The sequence below is a fragment of the Vipera berus genome (assembly GCF_964194415.1).
Source record: "Vipera berus genome assembly, chromosome: 6".
Taxonomy (NCBI): Eukaryota; Metazoa; Chordata; class Lepidosauria; order Squamata; family Viperidae; genus Vipera; species Vipera berus.
In genome coordinates this window covers 23,801,462-23,826,886 of record NC_138208.1, presented here as the reverse complement: position 1 = coordinate 23,826,886, position 25,425 = coordinate 23,801,462, and the positions used below count along the sequence as shown (strand labels likewise).

The window sequence follows — 25,425 nt, the reverse complement described above, 5'->3', positions numbered from 1 at the left end:
GGGGAAAATGCATAGATTTGATTTGAAGATGTGTGTATGTACATACACACACACACACACCACACATATTCTGTTTGGAGACATCTATTTTTGTATTCTTACAAATGAATATGGGTTATAGACAGGTCTTTATATAAAGCAGCTAATCACATGCATGTATAAAATTTTGATATCTCCCCTTGCTAACACAGGAGGTCAAATTGTTTTACATACGATAATCATCTTTTAATTTCAGAGTTTTATACAAATATGGGCTAGATAACAGAGGCGACATGGATGACAAGAAGGTTCTTATTGCTTGCATGTTTCCACAGAGACACAGAAGAACCCAGGACAAGCTTCCTGACACCCCACAAGATGACAATATTTTTTTTCCACTGTGAAAAAGATGCAAAGATTTGAAGAAGCAACACTTCAAATTTCATTTTCTGTGTACTTTCCCAGGAGTCCTTGACATTCTCCTGCCCTTATATGTAGCCAAATCAAAACACTAAGATACAAGAGTAAGATTTTTAATGTTTCACCTGGTAATGAAAGAGCAAAAATACAACTTCCTCAGAAAGCAAAACCACAGCAGCATCAAACCATAGAAAATACAGGTGGGGTTTCACTCTTTGTGAAGTGCCACAGTATTGTCTGTGAACAATAAAATGGGAGAATTTCTAAGAGTGGCTGCCAAAAGGGTTGGGTGGTGTCTGCAGTTTGCATTCTGCACAGGGGCATGCTGTACTGAAGGCATGGCAAGAGACTGCAACAATACATACAAAAGGCAATGAATCACAAGGGGAGCCTGTGGCTCCTTATTGGCATATTCTCACAGTACAAAGCAAAGCCACGTGGCAAAAGATGCAAAATCTACTGATGTCAGAATCTCCTTGGCATGAACACTGCTCCTCACCATCGCCCTTCTTATGTCATTTTTTCAGAAGTCACTTATCTCTTCCCTTCAAATGGGAGGAGCTCACATTGTAATACCAGGGCATTAAGGCAAAACATACATTCAGACACGAGGACAAGTTATGAAACAGATACTTGGGAGAGACATAAAACATCAGCCTTCTTCTTCATCGCTGTCTTTCATGGTGATGCCTTGCAGTCCACCACCATTAGATACAGAAACAGTGGTTTCTTCTACTGTGAGACGGCTATGAACTGTGTTGTAAGTTTTACTGTTTAGGGTTCCTTCCAGCACACCCTGTAACCGAAAGTCTCGATAGGTTTTCTGTAGCAAAACAAAAGCAAAACTCAAGATTAAGAACAACTGTTATATAAGACATAACCTGTTGATTAAGTATTGTATTTAATAAAGGTATGTTGGGAATGGTTCTATCTGCAAAATAATGAAATGCATGAGTTCACTGATAAAAAATGTCACTTTATAGGCTGTATCTGTTAATAAAATGTTATATGCAGCAAAAGAAAGGCACATGGAAGTACTGGACTAGCAGCCTTTAAAAAAAAAGAATAGCTATGCATCCAATATACATTCTTACAATAAGTGCTTTAAAAAGTTTTAGTTTTCTTATTACAGCTTTTGAGTCCTGGGCATTTTCATGTTCATTAGATACTTGCTGTGCTGCTTATTTTGTATGCAGGATATTTTTTCCTGATCACCTCAATTTGATTAATGTAGTTTTGTAAAGTTTCCGTGACATCAAAAGCCACCTCAGGACAAGAGAGGCAGGGCAAGTTGACCCACAGCTCCTGCCTGCAGTACAATCCTCAGGCATTTCAGCACAAATCCCCCAATATAGTCCTGAACTGAAACACGAGTTCAGTTTGATGAACACAATATGAATTCTTCAGCTGATCAGGCTGATCACAGGCTTACAGATAAGCTGTTCTCCATAATTTCTGTAGAATATTTGTATACATCCAATCAAATTGAATACAAGCTTAGTATGAAATAATGCAAGACTTTCCTACCAATTTTGAATTCCCTTGCATGCCACTATTTCCATATAAGCGCAGACAGAAATTATAGGCAGAAGTGTTTTGCCATTCATGTTATCTTGAAACTGGCATCTGCTCATCAGCCTTCATTCATGCTATGTGCCATTATTACTTAATGTGCAGCTCAACAAATTCTGATGATCTTTCAACTATACAGTTACATAATTCATTAAGTGGCTTCTGAAGTCAATTTTCTGTTCTGCAGTATTTTAGCTTAGGGGACCAAGGCTGGTTCCTCAGAAGGCTTTAGGTTGGTTGGCTAAGAATAATTGGAGACTTGGAACAAATGGCACTACGCATTAAGTCTACATTTCAGATAGTCCTTGATTTATTACTGTAACTGATCCTATAATGAATGTTGTAAGTCATGATGGTCACTAATACAGTGGTCATAAAATGAACATAGTGGTAATTAACCACAGTTTTTGCTGGAAACCAGAAGTAAATGTCTGTTTCTTGCAAAGACATTTACAGTTGCAAAAATCTGTGAATGCAGGCTGGTTGCTCAGCACTTAAAATGCAGTCATGTGACCATGGGGGGGGGGAGCTATCAGAATTTCAAATCCAGGTCATAAGTACCTTTTTTGGATTCTGGTTGCTAAGCGATCAGTCCTACATTGAAGACTACATGTACACAATATCTCTGTTTCAGAAATACCACAAAAAGTCTTCCCTGTTAAGGTGTTAAAGTTTTTGACAATAAGAGGAATAATTTGTTGCTGTTGCTTCTGTTTCCAATGCTGCAGTGCAATCACATTCTACTCATATTTACCTTTACTATTTTGATGAGAGTCTTCAGCTGGTATATATGAAGTTGGAGATCTAATCTGTCAGCCAGCCACACACATATGACTTTCATGGAGCTGCTGTACCACTGCTGCAAAAAAGAAGAAGGAAAAAAATCCAGTCCAATTGTACAGAATTGACAATGAGAGGTAAATGGAGCACTTAGAAATAGCTACAAATCAGCACTTGAATTCAATAATGCCTTAATTTCTGTTAATAAAATAGCAAGTGTTGTTGCTAGGAAATCAGTTAACTGGACCTCAGTTGGTCTTGATGTGCATTAGCAAAAAACTGTTCAGAGTTGCATCCCATTTATGTGCAAGAGTTTTTTACCCTTTGCCTCCCATAAACAGAAAATAATAATAGCAACAGATTTATAACATGCAAGTCAAACAAAAAGACTCAAGGTGTATAGAATTGGAAACATAATACAGATACAAGCTAAGTGCTAAAATATTGAGTCATTCAGGAAATACAAAAAAAATTCCAATCACCCGTCATCACTCAAGCAAAATTACAAATAGCCCGAGCCTCTGGTGTGTTTGAAAAGCTAAGGTTTTAAAGCTTTTCTAAAGGACAGCAGGGTTAGGGCTAGATGGATCTGGGGTGGGGAATGATATCAAACAGTATTAAATGCACATTCCCCTGAAATAGGTATTGAAACAGTTGGTGGAGGGAGATGTTATAGGGAAAAAAAGAGGTAAACTTAATTAGGGAAAGGAAATCCTCTCAAAATCAATTACTGCTGTTGTCTTCTTACTCCCACTCTATTCATAATTGTGTCTATCAACATTTCCCCCCCAGTTTTAGGACCTGGAGTAGGGGAAAATTATTTTACCAGATTTACATAGCTTTGATGTATATGAAGCTAAATCATGTTTAGGAGAAAACCTGAGCTTATGTTTATGAGCTTTTATAAGCCACCAAAAGACATATTTTAAGGATAATTAGTAACAGGGGAAAGTTAATATTAAATATGAGGTCTTATAGTAGATATCACAGAGGAGAAACCATTTGACAGGATGTCACAGAAGATGTTGCTACCTAGAAGAAGTTACTACTTTGAGACTTAGGAAAAGCTGCATGATTCCAGGGAAAGAGATTTGGGACCTCCACTGACAGCAAAGAGAGTTTTACTTATATCATCATTTTTCTTTGTCAAGAACTATATTGCTGTGTACTGGATCTAATGTCAGTTCTAGCATGACCTCCAATCAACCTAGCATGGGCCCCTTCTTCCATCACCTCCATCTTAAGTCGATGGAAGACTTTGAAGAATTTGAAAGCAGAGTGGATCTATGGAAAGCTACAAAGAACCAACACTGGCTGGAACCAATGGAGGAGCTGGCACCTGGGTCTGATGAAAGCTGGGAAGTATGGAAATCATTGACTAGATTGCACAGAGGTACAAGATCCAGAGAATCTCTAAACAAATGGAGCTATCTGGTGGCTTCTGCTCTTTGTGATTGTGGTGACATGCAGATAACAACACATATTTATATCTGCCCTTTGTTCCCTGATCAGTGTATACTGGAGGACCTCATGGCAGCACAACAGAACACAATTAATGTTACTAGTTTCTGGGGAAGATCTGTTTAATTTGTACATATTTTAATCTTGTATTTCATGTTTTAAACTTTTATGTCATATAGTATCTTATTTTAATTGTGAGACTTCTTTTCAGGTGCTTAATTGGCAGTGTAATTGCATCAATTTTAAACATTAATATTAGTCATATAGTATGTGGCTTCCCATACTATTAATACAACCTATGCAGAATGTTGTTTCATAAATCTATAGTCAGTTTTATTAATTAGTTGAAGAGCTGTATAAATATGAGAAAATAAAATAGCAAGAGGAACTATGCTATCTGGATAAAGAGCAGCTGTGATGGGTGTGATCAGGTAGATTATATGCAAAATAAGAATTCTTTTTTAGTTTATTTGCTTCTGATGTCACCATTTGAGTAAAAATATGCTTAAAATAGCTTTTAAAAGGATAATAACTTATTAAAATATATTTTTGAAATCTTATTCATATGTTTTTAAATATATATTTTTAAAAATAAAGTAATTCTGAATTTTAACCTATGGCTAACAGGTGGCATTCAATGACTCCTGTCAGGCACATTAACATGAGTATCATGTAGCTTAACAGATGGCATCTAAGTCAATTCACTTGTGGTGATAAATTCACACTCACCTGATAAATCTCTTAATTGCCATTTGTTCTTTTGTATCTGTTCATTGTTACATGCAATATGATAGGTCCAATCTGTTCTCTTATCAACCAGACTTTTAGACAAATTAACCTCAGAGGTACCCATGTGATTTGGTGCTGAGCACAATGGAAAGATTCTCAATAAAGGAGGGGGAGCTCACCAGTTATGCAAGAGACTGGGCATCAAACAATTAGTCAAGAGCCAAAGTGGTGCTTCTTGCACAAATGAGCAAACCGCAGTTACTGTGACAAGTGCTTCAATTTGTAATTCCATGAAAGGAAATTAATAGGGTTGCATGAAGATACTAGAACCCCAACCACACAAACGCCATGTGTCCCATGCACATAAAAAGATGGGGCCAAGCTTCTCTCCCATCCAAATATGCAAAACACCAAAAATATGGTGAAGGCAACTTGCAGCCTTTAATTTAGTCTAGCTGAATTTTACCTTTTTTCTTCATTGTCTGTGGCTACTTATAATGAGATGCAAAGTGGAAGGTTTTAATTGTAAATAATCAGCACAGCATTTTAATGTTAATAATGCAATATTAATACTGCAGAATGTTTTTTCAGCAGTATTTTTCATCTCTCACTTGTTTATTAATGTAAAATAGCTGCCTGTGGGACAGCAAAACAAAAAAACCATCCCGCCCCCATAAAATTTGCTCAGAATTCCCAGCAAATACGCATTAGCATATTTTTAAGCAAAAAATATACTGTAGATAAAGATTATAGCATTTGCATATTTATTATACGACATCCAGAATAAGTAGCTGGAACTTATTTTTGAACATTTTTCCTAACTAAACACACAGTAACTGAAGTAGGAAAGCCACAATGAATGAGATGTGCAGCTTGGTTTAAAGATTGTATTATACAATCTTGGGATTGTATAATAGGACCCTGAAAGCAATGGACAAAGCAATTAACTGTTTATTCTAGGAAGAATAGTGTGTTCTCATAATAAATTCACGAATTTTGATTCAACTTAGTATATGAAAGATCACTACAAAACAGAGGACTTCATGCCTCTCATAATTCTAATGAGCCAGAGGACCCACATCTTTTGATAATGCTGGTGTGTAGAGAACAATATTTAGTGGGATAATTGCTGTTCAAATTCAAGAGATGAAGAAAGAGCAAACTCTGGATGAAATTTATCAGCCCCTCCCCAATTTTAGACAAATCATCCCCTTCTAAGAGCCTTTAAAATCACAATAGCTAAGGGGGAAGACACAAAAAGAGAAGGGCATTGGCCTCCCCTGCAACATGAACAAAGCAATTTCTTCATTAGGTCGAAGAGATGTTGACAGGCAGCAGGCAATCTTTTGATGCTTTTTTTTAAAAAGGAAAGGTCTTTTAATATTAGTGCATTCTATTTGCTAGAGATCAAACTTCCCTAAATTACCCTCCAGGCATGGAAAAATACATTTTTTCCAGTCTCCATCCCCTATACTAGATGTACTATACTATACTACACGTTTTTCTGAGCCTGATGGGGGAAAAAATTGAAAAAAAGCATTATAATGCCCCCCCCATGTCAAGCCTGTGGCATTATTTTTGGATGCTGTGGTCGACCTAAAATAAAGACAGAATGTGTATCTTCTCCCTATTTTTTCACACTGGCTCATGACAACAGCCAACCATTTAAAAATAAAATGGGTTCTACCCCTCCTCTTGCTAGTGCAGTCGGCTCCTGTAAGGGCATGAATTACTCACTTCATTTTCCCTTGAAATATCTCTTTTGAAGTTCTTTTCTTTTTTTTTAAGAGAGAGGAAAAAGGAAAGGCTAGGGTTGACTCTGCAAGACCCCTGTATTTATTCACACTTATTGTGCATGACTGTAGACTGGTAAATCATATTAGCAGCCCGTCTCCCCATCAAGCTGCTACTTGCTTTTCAGCCCTGGGAAGGTTCAACAAATCAACAGGAGCACGGAAAACAGAACATCAGTCTAATCTAGTGTTTAAGGTGAAGTTTTCAAACCCAATCTAAGAAGATCTTTAGAGCAAGTAACAAGCAGAAGGGCTCAGAAGGTGGTATTGACAATGAAAGAGTGTTGAAATATTGAGAAGCGCAGCACTTGTGCATTTTTAATAACAAGAGGGTCAACAAGGACACAGCCCCCTCTGTGCCAATAGTTGCCACCGCCTATGGAAATTGCCATGCCGGAGCCATAAACGCTTTCAGTTCATCAGCCGTCTTAAACACCCTACACCTCCTCGGTGGACCTTTAGTCTTGAATTAACAAACCAAAGCAATGAAAGAGGGTGCAAGCTGAATGGCTGGCATTGATCCCCAACTGTGTTCAGCACTGCTACAAGCCCTGAAAAACTCACTCTATTGTCAATAGAAATTGACAAACCCTCCTCTCCTAAATAGTACAGCTGAGCCAGGCTGGATCCATGCAGCTGTAAAGGGCTCCACTCTCAGGGTCCAGGAACACTAACAATAGAACAAGCATGAGCTCTTTGTCAGCTGCAGACTCGGCAATTTTCTAACAAGGATTAAAGTTGTTTCTCGGCAGTGTTCGTGAAAAGAGATTTAGCAACATACCGAGCTTTCTTGGGCAAGTTAAAGAGAAGTAGTTAAGGAATTTCATTATTCTGTTGACTATTGGAACATACAGAACAAACATGTTCAATATTCACAATCCTTATCTCCCTCTTTTCTTTGTTTTGAGAGCAATTAATTAGATGTAATAACTTGTCTCTTGAAATCATGCACTCCAGATTTCTTTCTCTCCCTCTCCCTCTCTCTTTTCTTTATTTCTTTTCTATTTTTTTTAAAGATGCAGCTGTTTGCTACCTGGAATGAAAACTCAACATGTAGTAATACACAAAGCGGCAGTCCATTCAGTTCCAATATTTCTGTATCTGAATCACTGACCACATAGAGTTTTTCTTTAGGTTGGTTCTTCTGGCAACAGCCACTGACAGAATGTGTTTTTGATGAAGGGGGAGCAAGAAATGGTAGCTTTGTTTAGGACAGATCAGCACTTTTGTCCTACTTTAGGGAACAAAGGAGCAATAGTAAAATTAACAGAGGAACACAAGAGCAGCCCCCAATTTTAAAGTAGATTGTATAATTAGGAGCGATTCTTATAAAAATCCTAATAAATTTCGTTAGTGATATTAGATACACTCATAACAAAGGCAAAGACTACATAATCCTCTGACATACCTGCCGATTAAAATAGGAAATGCATAAACTATATTGGTAAAGACAAGACTTTGCCTTTTTGGATGCTAGAACATTTTTTAGCACCTCACTCCTGGACAAAATGCAGCACTGATCAGAAATTAAAAATATATTTAAACATTCTGAAAGGATTCTTTATAACAATTAGGTGATTTAATCCTGGGTAGAAAGAAAAATAAAATAGTATTCAAGCAGACAAAGCTAGAATCATTTAATGAAGAAGTCAAAAACTGTGTAGCACAATCTGTATTATTTAGAGAATTTTATATTATATATGATCTCTGGAAAAAAATAACAAAACAACTGTCTGCACATTATAGAACATTTTTAATATTTTTAAATATTTTAATAAGATTCTATTTATACATATCTCTGCTCCCAGTATATTTTCATCAATCATGTCTTAAGGAGAATGTGACTGACCAAAATAATTACATGGAAACATCTCATAACATATCACTCACCATTTAAATTTCTTTCATATATTTATGTGCTTTAACTACCTTTGCAAAATTAATTTTCAAACATAAGCAATATGGATGCATCAAAACGCTTCCAAATCTGACTTGAAATGAAAAGGAAGTGTAATTTGAAAGATTATCCCAGAACATTTCAGATACTTAAATATTTACATTTATGATAGAACATTATGGACCAACTATGAGGAGTCTGTCAATTGCATAAAATATCACAGCAAATGACTGTTCTTCATTATCCATGTGCAATTCAAGATTAAGATCCTATTAAGCCCTTGACTTTTCTCTTAAATTTTGACTTTTATCATTTAAACTGCCTATTAACTGAATGCAATCTTCTATTATGGCACATTCACCCCACTAATTATCATAGATTGCTAATTTATAGTTTCCTAATCTCTATCAATGCACTTGAAATGAATATTGCCTAAAAGCAATTCTGCTTGTGTTAGTGTGCAATGCTAGATCACATCTGCAAAGCTCTGCATTAATGTCAGAATTAATTTTAAACAATTATTCTGTATGTTTGTAATTACATTATATCAGTATCAGAATGGGACAGCTGATTCCCACACAGAACAATAACTACTTAAACATGTGAAGTTCCTAAATGATTAAAATTATGGTTATGAAATCCACTGCTTCATTCTGATTTTCAAGGCAGATGGCTAAAATGTTGGAGAAAGGAAACCAGATCAGAGGAATGTCTTGTGCATTTGCTCATGTTCCTGACATTTCCCCCCCATCAAGTTATGGTTTGGGCCAATAGTGATACTTCATAGCCTCGGAAATAAAGGAAATGGTGGGGACGGGATTTATTCCTTGCAGTTATAGTGGGGACAAAAAAGATTTTCCCTTGAAGCCCAACTATGCTGACAGTTCTTTTCAGGATAGTTGCTTGGAAGCCATTGGTTACAAAGACTATTCAAAACATTTCCAAATTATCTCCTTTTGCTTCCCAATGAAAACATTTTAGTGGTCATCTGCCATTAAATGTGCATATTGTTTATTAAAAATACATTCAGTAGACTAAAAATCCAGGAATTCTGGTATATATATGGAACTTCAGCATTAAATTTTCATAAATATGCATGGCAATGGTCTTCAACATGAATGCTGCGATGCTCATGGAAAAATTTGTGCACTGGAGTTGGATATGCAGAGTTCTTTAATAAGAGTTCTAATTTCTAACATATTCTTTTACATACAACCTTTCCTTGACAATTTATTTTCCAGTCTATTTTTTTTTTTTGCTATTGCTTTATTTCAAAAAAGGATCTCACTGGAGAACTTCACTTGAGTTAACAGATAGCAAGGAAAAGGCAGTGCTATTTTAAAAATCAGAAACATATCCAAAGCAACAAAAGCAGCCCTAAATTTGGGACCTGGTTCTCAAGCTGGGCCCACTACCAATAGAGAATCTTGGACCATACCAAATTGGCAAGGGCATCTGTTAACCCCTCATGTGCTTTAAAAACAGGGTTAGCCAATCCTAGGGTCATTTCATTTTAGCCCTCTTCTGAAATGCTTTTCAACTTTGGTAAAAGGCAAAACTGCAGCCACTATAGGTTTTTTTTAAAATGATACTGCCTTTCTCTTTAGAGTAGACGGCTCATTCTGCCAGCAACAGAGTCCAAAATAGCTATCTTAAAAATATAAAGTCACTAATATTAATCCTTTAAAGCTAGCCCATGTTTGCATGGTCAACTACCACTAAAATATATTCATGTATTCTATGATAAGAAATCCCTTCCCCAACTGCATAATAGTTGGGTATTTGTAGACATATTTCATAATCTCTTTCACCCTTGGCCAACTGAATCCATAGGAGTTAAGGAAATCACAGACTATCTACAGGATGTTTGCTGTCTTCTTCTGCTCCAGAATGTAAACTCTTTGCCCTTCTTTGGTTACTATAAAATAAGGCAAAAAAGCAGCTCAGTCGAATTAAAATAAATTAAGAGACAGAAGTTATTATTTTTTAATAAAAAAAAGACAGCATGACACTATAAGAAAATTTGACAGGGCAACAAAGTTTATATTTTTTCATGGTCTTTTTCCATTGTGAATACCTGTAAAGCTGTTGCAGTATAACTCCATGCTGCAACTGTGAATACCAACCAGGTATAACTTTCTATAAGCAGCAGTTCTCAATCTTTTTCTTTTTTGTAATTACTACATTCTCACTGAAAAATTTGAAGTGCATCACTTAAAGCCATTGGTTAGCAATGCAACACCTGTGGACGTGGCATACATGACCCTTTCACATAATGTCTGCAGAGCCCCAACTTAAAGGATCATTAATTATAAGAAAATATTTTACGGCTCAAATAAAGAACGCTAAACCCTTGCAACATTTGGTGAACTCGTGACATTTTGGGTGTTTCAAAAAAGCATCTATTATAGTGCCCATACCACAGCCTACTACCACTAAATTGTTGGAAGTCACTGCTCTAGGATACCAAGTTGTAAGAAGATGTGAATTAGCTCTCCAAATTTTCTAATTATACCCCCCAGCAGCTCCAGCCAACACAAGCAGTGGGATGAGCACTGAACATTGGAGCTGTATGTCTGGACTATCTGGAGGCACAGAGGCAGTGGTGGGATTCAGCTGGTTTGCACCACTTCGGCAGAACCGGTAGCTAATTTTTTGTTGCCTAGGCCCAGAATGGACTTCTGGAAGTGGCATCCACACAGAGAACTGGTTGTTCACATATTTGAATCCCACCACTGGACAGAGGTCCTGCAAGTCTCAAGAGGTCAAACTCCATTTTTCTAATTGACAAGAGGCCATAATAATCAGACTTATTTTCTCTCTCCCTCCCTTTTTTTAGCGCTTTGAATTTCTGATACTTCCATAGTTACTCAACTACAATGTTTCTGTTTCTCAAAAGCGTGGCCATGCTTTTGGTCCTAATCGGCAGTTGATCATTTAATTTCACCCAGAAGAAATGAAGTTGAACTGTTCAAATGCCTTAATAGATTTTAAATGTAACAGATATTAAATATTTGGTTCGTATGTTCAGTAAGCTTTGAAAAGCTGCTTCAGGGGGAGAGTTCCTTCTGTTGGATTTATGATTTCAAAGTTTTTCACAAGCAAAATTATTGGCTATGAATAGTGGCAAAAGCTAGCTTAACATATGCAGGGTTCAGTAGTAAAGGTAGTAGCAGTGCATACATGGTTGCAGAAACTGTGAGCTTCTCCTGCTGATTAAGTGTATATATATATTTACAGTACATGAGGAAATCAATAAACCCTCAATGGTGCCTTTGCCTGGCATTTCATGGTGGAAAACATCTGACCTAAGACAATCCAAATGGTAGAGAACCTATTGATTTTTCTTTACTACACAGAGGACGGCAGGTCCAGTTAACACTTTCTATCAGATTTACCCAGAGTTTTAGAGCTTTGCAGCTGGATGCATCCTATTGATCTCAGCCAGGTACTTCTATATGATTTTTAAAGATACCACAGTAAAATGCGTATGTAATTATGATTCTCTTTTTGTTCTTACCTCTGTAGACAAACACAGTGTTTTCAGGTGATGGGTTTAATTCTAAATTATGACAATATGGGAACCTTTCTCTTTCCCACTCAAACATTCGGGTCATAGTGGCTATTTTTTTTTAAAAGAAGACAATGTGGTTCATTTAAAACTCACTCTAAAAACATTTTTCTATTTTAAAAGGTTTTTTTAATAAAATTAGCTTAACAAATTTACTTATGTGTAGACATTCATGTACTGCAAAACCATAATGTTACAGCACTGTGTACAAAATTATTCCATGATTCAAATGCATTTCGTAATGCTACACAAATGTTATGAAAAATCTCCAGTGCATGACAAAGCTGTTTGGAAAGAATACCTCTAAGAATTATTTTTGAAAATGTACGTAACTATTTCACTGAGCAAATTTTCTTTCTCTTTTCTTCAACAGCATACAAACTATATTTTAATTTACACAAATACCCCCAATTGCTTTTTGGAGGATTTTTGTTCCTCACATGTAGGAACCTTGGAAGAGATCAAAGAGATGACATGATTATGTTTCTGAAGAAGAAATGGCAGGACTCATTCTAAGGTGTAAGCTGCTGATTGAACTGTGAAAGGAATGATTGCTCACTGAATGCTCAACTTGATCAACTTGAGTAATATAAAGAAAGCCAAGATATAAAAACACCATACTAGGTTTTATCTGGATCAGCTAACATGGATCTGAAACCCTAAAGGTAATGTTTTAATCTATAATCTATTCTGAGAGGATAACAAATTAGAGGCCATCAAACAATTACTCTAATTCAGGGGCATGAGAACATTAGTGGTATTAAAATCTTCAAATTATAGTTTAATTCTGAAACCAGGTTCAAGGGGAAAAAAGTATTAAGGTAAAAGGAGGAATGTGAATTCTCTTAGCATTGCATATTGAAATCTCACTTCTGAAAAGTAAGTGGGCAAAGGGTCTTAGGGTTGTAATGTATTAAGCAAGTAAATATTAAATTTTTCATTACAAAATGAGCTTACTTTTACAATACAGAACACATACTCAGAAGAGTTTGTGGACACTTTACAGTATTTGACAAGTTCTTAAAAATATTTATTTATTTTATTTATTTTATTTTATTTTATTTTAATTCCATTTATATCCCGCCCTTCTCCGAAGACTCAGGGCGGCTTTACAAACTTAGCAGTATTTAATTCTAAAATATAGTTTAATATATTATTATAACATTATTTTATTTGATGTTTACTTTTTTTCTCTAAGATTGGCAGAGAATAAATACCAAGAAAACCAATTTTTTTCATTGTTTCATCTTTATACAGTGTGGCGCAAAACTTGAGTTATTATTAAAGCACTCACAAATATAATAAAAGATGGAATATTATGAAGAATTGGAAATGTATATTATAAGTGACTTACTGACAAAGCAGTCTATTAAGCCTACCGGCTGCCCTTCCTCCACTTATTTTAGTAATGTTTGTGAGGTATCTGCACTGGCCTTAGTGAGAAAATAGGGGGCTGTTCCCAACAGTGTCTGTGAATTGTGCTTTGTGCCTCCACACGCGTACGCATGTGTGTGAGGTTTCTTTCTCCCACAACAGTCGGTTAATATGTTTGAAAATTTACAAGATTTGCTCTTTCATGCTCTATAGGGAAAACCTGATGCTACAAAGCACGTTAAAGGAGTCAATTATTTTGCTCCCTTAAATAAAGAATCTCAGACTGATTCTTATATTCTTTTATTGTCTATGACAGCCTTAAAAATTAGGCTTAATTAAAGGTGAGTTAAAGCTCAGTAGAAACGTAAAGAGTATCAGCAAATCTGAGCACTGCTCAGCTTTTGAATTTCTTTCTTTCTACCTTTCTTTTTACTTCTCAGTTCTTTTAAATGGTTTTCTATGGCAGGAACATTTTTCTTAATTAGTCACAGCTAATTAGTGTTCTGGCATAGACAAGTAATCAGAAATGTCAGAGCTACAAGGCTACATCTCCCTAATCCTTTGATAATAATTTAGCCTCCTGGGAGGGCCTCAAGCTGCGGTAAGTAGTAGTTGACAATAAGGCAAAATTAGGTGGGCAGCAGACCATTAGGACAGAAAAATAAAAAGCACTACCAAGTCCTGCTGAGCACCATCAGGCAACTAACTGCATTGCCAGATGAGGTGCCTGTTTAAGCCTGAGTTGTTAATTAGCTGATTCTACCAGACCTGCCACATATGTCCAGGTGCATCAGGAAAAAAAACCCAAGAAATCTATTTTTGGGATTGTGCCAAGTGACAGTTATGTTCCTATCCAGTTTCTGGAAACCTGATAGCAGAAGTTCACATATTTCTTGAAGATTATTTTGATTTATCAAAGAAATAAGCAGCTCAATACAATGCATTATCTTGTGGAGTTTCTCTGGGAATTAGGTACGCTTCATTCAGATTTCTTAGACCTTCATTCCCATGCAGGTTTTGGATGTGAGAAGAGGACTTTTGAACAGCTTCCCACCCAGTTTTAACTTGCAGGTGTTGTCCTGGCATATAATTGAGATCAAAAGAAGAACATTTTTGTCAAAGCTCACACCTACAAATGATAATTTAACTGAAACGAACTTGACAGACTGTAATCTGAGAATGAGCAATTTTGAACACCGATATTTACATTTTCAGAGAGAGAAAAAAACAAGAAACAAAAAACTCTCCAAACCTTTTCACTAAATGTGAATTATTTGTTAGACATACTTCAAACTGATCAATAAAAAGTCAACTGACAACAGCTACTCTTCTATCATTCAACAAATGCCGAAAAAGGCATATGGATACTATGATACATGTTTTCAATATAATGTTCAAAACTTTAGCACTGAATATTTAAAATCATTCTGCAGTTCTCCATAATATGATTAGTAACTTTAAATTGCTTCAAATTTAATAGGACTTTTGAAGAATGGATACTATAGAAAAGTAATACATATTTTAACATTCATGGCTGAGAATGAATATTGCAGACTCTGTAACATTAAAACAAAGTTCTGTGAAATGAAATGTACTTTCACTAGGAAGTCTCATGTATAAAGCCTTTAACTTGAAAACAATATTGAAGGACTTAAATATGGTTTTAAAATCTGCAAAAATAGCAAATTATATGCATTTGTTGCTTTAATCTAAAAAAAGTAATTCCAAATGTTTCTAAGCCACAATGCAGTCTTACCTACACTTCTGTTTGAAATATGAATTTGTTAGATAACATACTGTTAATATGTTAATATCCAAGTCTTTTTTCATTTTCACTGAGTCCAGATCAATTACAAGATAGTATTTAAAGTGAGAAGATACTGCATTAGGGTGATCATGTGTCCTACTTTTCAGAAGACTATTTGAAAGGCCTCTAATATAAAAACATAACAAACAAGAGCAAATGCCTTTGAGTTACTCACCAAGAGTAAACTGAGATAGCAAGCAAAGACATTCAATGGGAAGAGAAGATCATAGCAATCTGTTGCATTTTTTAAATCACACTAATGTGCAGACTTGAAGTGTTTTTGCTACTATTACTACTGTGCTTGTAAACCCTAAGAAATCCTGCTTCATCTCATTCCAATTATCTAAGAGTTACATTTTAAATGAGGATTGGAAGAAGCGTATCCTGAGATCTTAATATATCACTGGAATGGCAAGGGAAACATTTTCGGGCTGTTATGAGGAATTTTAAAGTGCATAATGAGGCCTTAAGTCTCCCCAAAGTATTAGAGGGCACTTTTTAATTCCGTCCTTCCTAAACATTAGTCCAGTTCAGAAAACTTTGGATTGAGGTTTTTTTTTAACCAACCTCCAAACATTAGAAAAAAAATGTACTATCCCACATCTGTATGGTTGCTTCTAGTATTTACTGATGGAGCTGCACAGTACCCTGTGAAAACCAGTTACTCTTGAAAAGCTAATTATAGTCCATAGATGAGCAGCCCTGAGCTAATTGTTTTTTAAAGTAGTGTTTCTATTTCCCCCCCACAGATTTCAATCTCAATTGCTTCCAGATTCTACCTTGTTCATGGACTTTTTAAAAACTCTACTGAAAACATTGTCTTTAACTTTGAACTCGTCCCTGCCAGAAAAGTTCAGAGAAAAAGCAGCTCAAGGGGGGGAAAAAAGCTTGCACAATACCCCTTGATTGGTACTTCCAGGAGACCTCCATCTGAGAGCGCACCTAATGACTGCTTTCACACTTGTGTAACCTCAATGCTAGATTAATGCATTTCCTCTAGGTAGGAATGCTTAATCAGTCCTCAAGAGTTGATGATGCAGGAAGGTCAGTGAGAGATGCCACTTTATGAAAGTCTTTCCAAACATTAAACAGTAGGCTGGTGTTATCTAGAAAATCCTTAAGAATAGAGTCCTGGATTTACAGAAGAATTACTTACTATTTGCTCCCTCCTAAGTACTGCTCCTAAAAGAGAACATCCTACTGATTTTACTATTCATGCTTTAGGATTGAAAATAAAGGCATTGAGAAAATCTCTCGACTATGGGGTTCTCTCTAGTATAATATTCCAGAAGTAATATACTTTTAAGAAAGCATCTATTGATTTTTGGATTCTGCAGTTAAATGTCAAATTTGCATCAATTGTGGTCATATATAGTATGGAAAAGGGACGCGGTGGCTCAGTGGGTTAGGACGCTGAGCTTGTCGATCAGAAGGTCGCCAGTTTGGCGGGTCGAATCCCGAGTGCTGTGTAACAGAGTGAGCGCCTGTTACTCGTCCCAGCTTCTGCCAACCTAGCAGTTCGAAAGCACGTAAAAATGCAAGTAGAAAAATAGGGACCACTACGGTGGGAAGGTAACAGCGTTCTGTGCGCCTTTGGTGTCTAGTCATGCTGGCCACATGACCATGGAGATGTCCTCGGACAAGCGCTGGCTCTTCGGCTTTGAAACGGAGATGAGCACCGTCCCCTAGATTCGGAAACGACTAGCACGCATGTGCGGGGGAACCTTTACCTTTACCTTTTATAGTATGGAAACATTTTGAGTGGTACATCAAGCATTTCAAGAAAACACTTTTATTGAAGAAGTATACAACTGTAGGGAATTGACCCATGCTAGCAGACTCATTGGTTTTGACCTAGAATATGGTGTTTTATCATTTTAATTAATGATAGTAAAGTTGTACCTGCAAATTCTCAACCCCCCCATATCACACAGCCTCTCAACATACCTGACCTAAAACACTTTTCAGTATCATGTTACAGGGAAACATTATCCTATTGCAAGAAACAGAAGAGGTGCAGGGTTTAGGCAGTCCAGAGTGGACAGGCAGGCTCAGGGTCAGAATATGTGTGCTGTATCCCAGAAAGAATAAGAACAGGTGCCCTTGGGAGATGGGGCAGATGCAAGCACCTTGATGCTGGCTGGTTAGATAGTAATGATAAGTAGGTAAGATGTACTGCTGACATGTAAAGGCTTTGGAAGGAGATCCCAGCCCCCTGTTCTACATACAGTCTGCTCCGATGCCAACAGCTTGAGAAAAGCTTGTATTAAGACGAGTAGGAGCAAATGCATTTTGAATCATATCTGGGAACCAGTAGTTCCCAAGCCGCAAGTAAAAAGCCGAGCCGGCCGACATTTGACAGTTGACAGCTGTCAAATGGCCGCCTGAAGCAACGACGCACGCGCACCGCCCAGCCGGCCGCCATTCCCGTTGACAGCTGTCAAAAGGGCTGCCGGGGGCCAACGCGCACGCGCCAGATTTGACAGTTCTCGGAACTGTCAAATCTGGAAGTCTTCAACCCGGTCCTCCGAGCTGAGCTAAGCGCTCAGCTGAGAGGAATTCCCTGACAGCCGCAGAGCTGTCAGAGTACTGTTAGTTGATTGGCCGTTCTCCGAACGGCGGGGAAATACCGCTACCTGATTGGCTACGCTGTTTGACAGTTCCCTATATAAACCCGGATTGTTTTGACAGTCAGCTGCCGGGAGCTGAAGCTAATAAACGAGTTAACCTTGCCTACGGTCTCTCGCCTGTCTTTGTAAAGACAATTTACCTGGCAACGAGGATGGGATTCCGGTGCCACAGAGCTGCCTGCTGAGTTAGCCTCCGCAAAGGAGTTCCGATCCCTCTCGCTGAAAGTCACTGCTGAAGCCACATCGAGGGCAAAGGAACCCTTCGGCAGTTTGAACAGCACCGTGGATCCAGACCATGGCAAATTTAGGCCACGTCAGAGAATTCGACGTCCGCCATCCCGAGGGATGGGAATCGCACTGGGGACAAGTCGAAGGCTACCTCGTAGTTAACAAGATAACGGAGGATCGCCACAAGGCTGCCGCCCTCCTGTGTCTCAGCGGGCCTGCCGTCTATGACATCGCCGTAGGGCTCTGCAGCCCAGACCCCATCGCGACCGTCCCTTACGCCGTACTAACCGACCGCCTCAGCAAGCACTTCATGCCCCGGCGGTCCGAGCTGTACTGGCACCTCCATTTCGCCCGCCGCCGACAGCAACCGGGCGAAACGACCACAGCCTTCATCGCTGGGGTACGTCACGCTGCCCGCAGGTGCCAATTTCCCGACCTGGAAGACCGTATCAGAGATCAGGTCATCGTCGGTCTCTCCAACGAGCGGCTCCAGCGGAAATTGGTAGCCAGACCCACGTTAGACTTCGCCCAACTCACATTAGAGATCATGGCCTACGAAGATAGCCACCGTGAAGGCTCCCCGACGTTCAGAAGCAGCCCGGCCGGGTCAGTCCACTACGCCGGGGAACCGGACGACGAGCAGCCCGAAACCCTCACCGGCGTCGACGACATCATGTCCCGTTTCAGCAAAATGGGCACCGACCCCGGAAAGAACCGCAGGCCATTCAGGCCAGCCGCCCCCGGCCCAAGACCCACCTCCGCAGGCCAAAAACCTAAGTGTGCCAGCTGCGGCGGGGCGCACGCCAGAACCACATGTCGTTTCAGAAATGCCAGGTGTCACGGATGCGGGAAGACCGGGCACATTCACTCCGCGTGTCGCAGCTCGAACCGGGAAACCCTCCACGAGCTTGAGGAGATTCCGGCAGGTAGGACCAGGGTTCCCCTTTCTGCCAGGGAAATTCCCCAGCCCTCAGTATTGTCCATTCGGGCCCAACAAAAAATTTCGCCCATCCACCATTTACAGCCCAAAATTAAGATCTGGGTCAAAATTCAAGGAGTGCCCTGTGAAATGGAGGTCGCCTCCGGCTCCTCTGTTTCAATAATGTCCTGGGACACTCTCAAAAAGATTGGATTTAAAATCAGACGCCGTATCCCCCTGCAGCCCTCCAAAATACTCCTTGCAGACTTCCAGGGGGCCGCCATCCACTTAAAGGGACAGGCACAAGTAAGGGTAGAATACAAAAAATTCCAAGGGCAATTAACAATCCAAATCACTGAGGCTCCCAGGACCACCCTCATCGGGTTAGACTGGTTCGAGGCTCTAGGCATCCACCTGGAGGGCACCAACCGCATACAATCCCGAACATTAAAGCAGGTCTGCCAGGCGTTCGCGGACGTTTTCGACGGAACGCTTGGCAAATATACAGGTCCCCCTATAGACCTCAAATTAAAACCTGAGGTAGGTCCCATCCGCATCAAGGCAAGAAGGGTCCCCTTTGCCCTAAAACAAAAAATTGAAGCAGAATTAGACCATCTAGTCAGCCTGGGGGTCCTAGAACCAACAGACGGGGGAACCTGGGAAACCCCCATAGTGACACCAGTTAAACCAAACGGTGACGTGAGAATATGCACGGACTATAAAGCAACAGTCAACCGCGCATTAAATCCCCACGCATACCCAGTGCCTGCTGTCAGGGACGTGCTGTCAGAAATAGGGTCCGGCTCAATATTCGCCAAACTTGACCTAGCGCATGCCTTTCTTCAGCTACCGGTCACCCGGGAAACAGCTGAAGCACAAACCATCGTCACTCACCGTGGCGCTTTCAAAGTAAACCGCCTCCAATTCGGCATCTCTGTGGCCCCTGGCATTTTCCAGGAGGTCATGGAGAAAACCTTAAAAGGAATCCCAGGTGTCTGCCCCTATTTCGATGACATACTCATCGCTGGGGAATCGGAAAACAACTTAGCGGACAGACTACAGGAAGTACTATTAAGATTTAGAAAAGCAGGGCTCAAACTAAAACGTGAAAAATGTTCTATAGGCGTCCCGTCAGCAGATTTTTTAGGCTACAAGATCGACTCGCAAGGAATTCACCCCACAAACTCAAAAATCCTTGCTATCAAGGCCGCCCCTACCCCAAAAAATAAAAACGAGCTCCAAGCCTTCCTTGGACTTTTAAATTTTTATCACGCCTTCCTACCAGGAAAGGCAACTATCGCAGAACCCCTCCACAGACTGCTCGATAAAGGGGCAGCCTGGCATTGGACTACAGCCCACGAAAACAGTTTCAGGTCACTTAAACAAATGCTTTCCAGCAACGCAACTATTTCCCACTACCAGGAGGACAAACCCCTATGCATAGCCTGCGATGCATCCCCATATGGGATCGGAGCAGTTTTAAGCCATTTAGACAACGATGGCACCCAATCCCCAGTGGCATATTATTCCAGAACTCTTTCCAAAACGGAAAGAAACTATGCCCAAATAGATAAAGAAGCCCTGGCAATTGTGGCAGGAATTAAAAAATTTCATGATTACCTTTACGGTCGCCCTTTCGTGATTTACACAGATCACAAACCATTGTTAGGGCTTTTCACTTGGGACCGTCAGACCCCCCAAATCTTATCTCCCAGGATGTTGCGCTGGACAACATTCCTCACAGCATACTCCTACCAATTAATATATAAGCCAGGACACCAAATGTGTCACGCTGACGGCCTCAGCAGATTACCCCTACCCCACACAGAGCCTGACCCAGCCCCAGCAGGCAACATCTTAGCTATTCAGGAGCTCCCAGAATGCCCGCTGACAGCAAAAGATATCGCTACTGCAACTTCGTCAGACAAAACACTTAGCAGAGTGCTAGCATGGGTACACACAGGCTGGCAGACCTCTTGCCCAGACACAGAGTTTCAGCCATATTTCTCCAGGCAAAATGAACTGACGTCTCACTTAGGATGTTTACTCTGGGGGTGCAGGGTAATCGTGCCCACCAAACATAGGCCAAAAGTACTGGACACCTTACATGAGGGCCACCCTGGCATCGTAAAAACAAAAGCTTTGGCCCGCAGCTACGTCTGGTGGCCAGGAATTGACCAAGACATAGAAAAGTACATTGCTGGCTGCTACCTATGCCAAGAATCCCGCCCACTCCAACCCAGAGCCCCAATTCATAAATGGGAACTCACAAAAAACCCCTGGTCCCGCATCCACATTGATTATGCCGGGCCCTTCCAAGGACAGGTCTTCCTCATAGTTGTAGATAGTTATTCCAAATGGCTGGAGGTTCTCCCGGTTCACAGCACAACGTCTGCCGCAACCATTCAAGCCCTCAGGGGAATCTTCGCAACACACGGTCTCCCCGACGTCATTATTTCAGACAATGGCCCTCAATTTACTTCTCATGACTTTCAGATCTTCACGAGGAGAAATTGTATTAGGCATTCAACATCGGCTCCCTTCCACCCATCGTCCAACGGCCTTGCAGAGGTTATGGTGAGGACCACCAAAGACGCCCTCAAAAGAATCATCACAGGAAACTGGCACCGACGCTTGTCACAATTTCTCTTAGCCCACCATTCTACTCCCTGCACAACCACCGGCAAGAGCCCGGCCGAACTTCGATGGGGCCGCCGCCTGGTGACACGGCTCGACAGACTCCACCCCGACAGACTGGCAGCCGAAATGACACCAAACTCCCAGCCAAAAACATTCTCCAAAGGACAAAACGTTTGGTCCCGAGATTATGGGGGAAGGGATAAGTGGGTTCAGGGGGTTATCCTGGACCAAACTGGACCATTATCATACACAGTGGACACTGGGACAGGACTCATACAACGCAGACACACGGATCAGCTCCGACCCAGGTCACTACCAAACCCCTCTCTGCAACCAACTCTGGGCGAGCCTACGCCAGCCGACACCCCCGGACCCGATGAATTCCTCCCCCAGGACCCACAACCATCTGCTGAGCCCCACCTAGAAACAACCCCTCCAGCCACGCAATCCGAAGGGAGCACCCCCTGTCCCCGACGGTCCAGCCGAGCCAGAAACCCCCCCGCATACCTCGCGGACTTTGAATGGAAGGGAAACCCACCATCTGTTAAAGAACCTGTTAACCATACTGTTTTAAAATGTTCAACTGTTGTTATGCATAACATACCTGTTCAGGGGGGGGGAAAGGGGGTGAATCATATCTGGGAACCAGTAGTTCCCAAGCCGCAAGTAAAAAGCCGAGCCGGCCGACATTTGACAGTTGACAGCTGTCAAATGGCCGCCCGAAGCAACGACGCACGCGCACCGCCCAGCCGGCCGCCATTCCCGTTGACAGCTGTCAAAAGGGCTGCCGGGGGCCAACGCGCACGCGCCAGATTTGACAGTTCTCGGAACTGTCAAATCTGGAAGTCTTCAACCCGGTCCTCCGAGCTGAGCTAAGCGCTCAGCTGAGAGGAATTCCCTGACAGCCGCAGAGCTGTCAGAGTACTGTTAGTTGATTGGCCGTTCTCCGAACGGCGGGGAAATACCGCTACCTGATTGGCTACGCTGTTTGACAGTTCCCTATATAAACCCGGATTGTTTTGACAGTCAGCTGCCGGGAGCTGAACCTAATAAACGAGTTAACCTTGCCTACGGTCTCTCGCCTGTCTTTGTAAAGACAATTTACATTGTCTCTCAAATTTGCTTATAACTCTCACTATGAGAACCTCTACTTTAATTGACAGAGTGGTTGAAGCATCTTCCACCACAGGAACTTTAGACAAAGAGGAAATGGGATGGTTCTGCACCTAAAACAGGCTTACTTTCTTCTTGCCTTTCTTTCTGTAACCTTGCCTTTCTTCTGTCTTCTTTCTGTAACCTTGCCTTTCTTCTGTCTATTTTTTCTGGCAGTAGTTACAGTACTTGGATAGTCTCCCAAGCCAGCTTGAAACCTTTAATACTTCTCTGCCATAGGCATTTCTCACTGCACATTTGCTTTTTACATCTATCCTTTAAGCTTTTAATTTTACTGTAACTTACATGTATCTTGCCTCAGTTTCCCTGGAAGGCATTGCACTATCCAATCATTGCCAAAGAAATCCTATCCCATGAACTCCTCATCATTTTGGTGACCAATTGTCATCTGATCACAAGAGTTATCCTTGAGGTTAAATATTCTAATTATTTATTGTATTCTGTTACTGTCTTCCTCAGGAAGAAATTTGTTCAGTTGCATTTCTCTCTCTCCTCCCCACCCCTCAATCGGACACAGTTGCTGCATCATTGTCATCCACATTGCTTTGGGGTCTGTTTTTGGATGTGGGCTTCTCTGGATCCTGACCACAGCTCCATTTAAATCTATTCATTCTAAGCTGGTTTGGGATTTATCACGGATAATTCTAGAGCGCTCGTATCACATGCTTCATCTGAATCTGGATACATTTTAATCCATGCAATGTTCAAACTAAGCCATAATTTCAAAGATTGCAATGTGGTCTACTTTCACTATTTGTATTATAAGGAAACCACCAGAAATTAATAATTTATGATAACTTAACACTTAGCTCACTGCAAAATGTAAATATTTGCAAAACAAAGAGTAAAAATACAGAATTAAAACAAAAGAAGTTATGACAAAAAGAAAAGATGAAAAATATTCTGAAGTAAAATAAAAGTAGGAGCATATGTGTTACACACAGAAACAAATTTACACACTTACCCAATAAAATATCACCAGCCAGTTTCTGATAGATACCCAGAAGCTCATAATTGATACCAAATACAAAGAACGTTAGATCATATGGTTTCACTTTGACCCAGTACAATTTCACTACATTTTTAAGCAGGGTTGTTTACTTATAATTGCTTAACAATAAGACTGCTTTAGTTTTATGAAAACTTTAATTGCAGCGTTATTACATACTGAATCTATCAGCCTAATAAGTAAAAGGCACAATATATCAAAGAAATTTTAGACACTTGCTATTAGATTGCCTTAACCCTAATATTGGTCCAAATTTGCATTCATGCAGTTTTTACTTACTGAATGCTCCATCTTCTTGATAATTCTTCATATATTTGATTATGACTGTTATAACTCTTCAATTATCTCTAAGTTTAAGCTCTTAATTTACAAATTAAATACAAAATGATGGACCACAAGAATGCTAACAAATTTAAAAAAACTCTAAAAGAAATTTGCCACTTAAGACTACACAGCCCACTCTGTAATAAGTAACACTCTCAGCTTGAAACTCTGCTTCCTTTTCAAAACACACCTTGCTCTTCCTATTTATTGTAGAAATGACAATATGTCAGACTGATATGCAACCTGAAGAAATGCTCAGAAGCATTATTTCAGGAAAAAAGCATGTATATGTATCAGAAAGCATGTTTTCCACAGAAATAATATTTTTAATGAGCAATATTCACCTCTGACATATGACCAGGTTAACAACAGCTAATGTTATTTTTTTTAAAGTCAGATACTTTAGCATCTCATTTAATAAGCGTAAAGCCAATTATAACTCTACTAGAACAGATAGAATTTAGTGCATTATAAACATTTCCAACAGAAATGTGAATGCGTGCTTATTCACCTATTGAAAGAGCTTTCTAAAACAACCCTAACCAAAAATCACTTAGTACAAAAGAATATGAGATAAAGTTGCAGTGATGGTGTTATTTTAGAAATAGATGAAGCACAGATGTAGTTAATCTTAGGAATTATAGGCCAATGATAGCAATGTTTATTGATTAAAACTGTGAACTGCTCTTCATCTCTGGAGATATCAGGGCAGTCTATAAATATAATATAAAATTCTAAACCCTGTATCATGAGGGAGGCAAAAACAACTGATTAATACAATTTGACAACCACAATGTTTAGAGTTAGCTCATAAAAACCACTACTAATTCCAGTCCAATATCCATGATGTAAAGGACTTCAAAGCTGGATACCAGAATTGACACCAAACTATCAAGAGCATTTTTTAAGGAAGAAGGAAGAAGCTGCAGCTGATATTTGGATTCAAATTAGTAGATCTAGTAATAACTTGAACTGGGTGTAAAAGCAAATGTATTCTTATGGAAATTGGCCCACATGCATGTGAGTTTAAAAGTTAGTAAACCAGGTAGTTGGATACAGAGGAAGAAAAAAAGAGACTGGAACAAAAATTTCAATCTCATTTAATCTCACAAAACCTAA

At 39.7% G+C, this 25,425-nt stretch overlaps 1 protein-coding gene across 4 annotated transcripts in view; it reads right to left on the bottom strand.

The window, feature by feature from the left end:
• Nucleotides 1–240: 240 nt before the first annotated feature.
• Nucleotides 241–25,425, bottom strand: part of CADPS2 (calcium dependent secretion activator 2) — a 373,090-nt gene continuing 347,905 nt past the window's right edge. For all 4 annotated transcript variants that reach the window (XM_081331670.1, XM_081331671.1, XM_081331672.1 and 1 more), the window contains 2 exons: nt 2,726–2,830; nt 241–1,222 (listed from right to left, as the gene is read on the bottom strand). In XM_081331670.1, the coding sequence (XP_081187796.1) occupies nt 1,052–1,222; nt 2,726–2,830 (276 nt within the window). In that variant the 3' untranslated portion in view covers nt 241–1,051. The remainder of the gene's footprint in view (nt 1,223–2,725; nt 2,831–25,425) is intronic.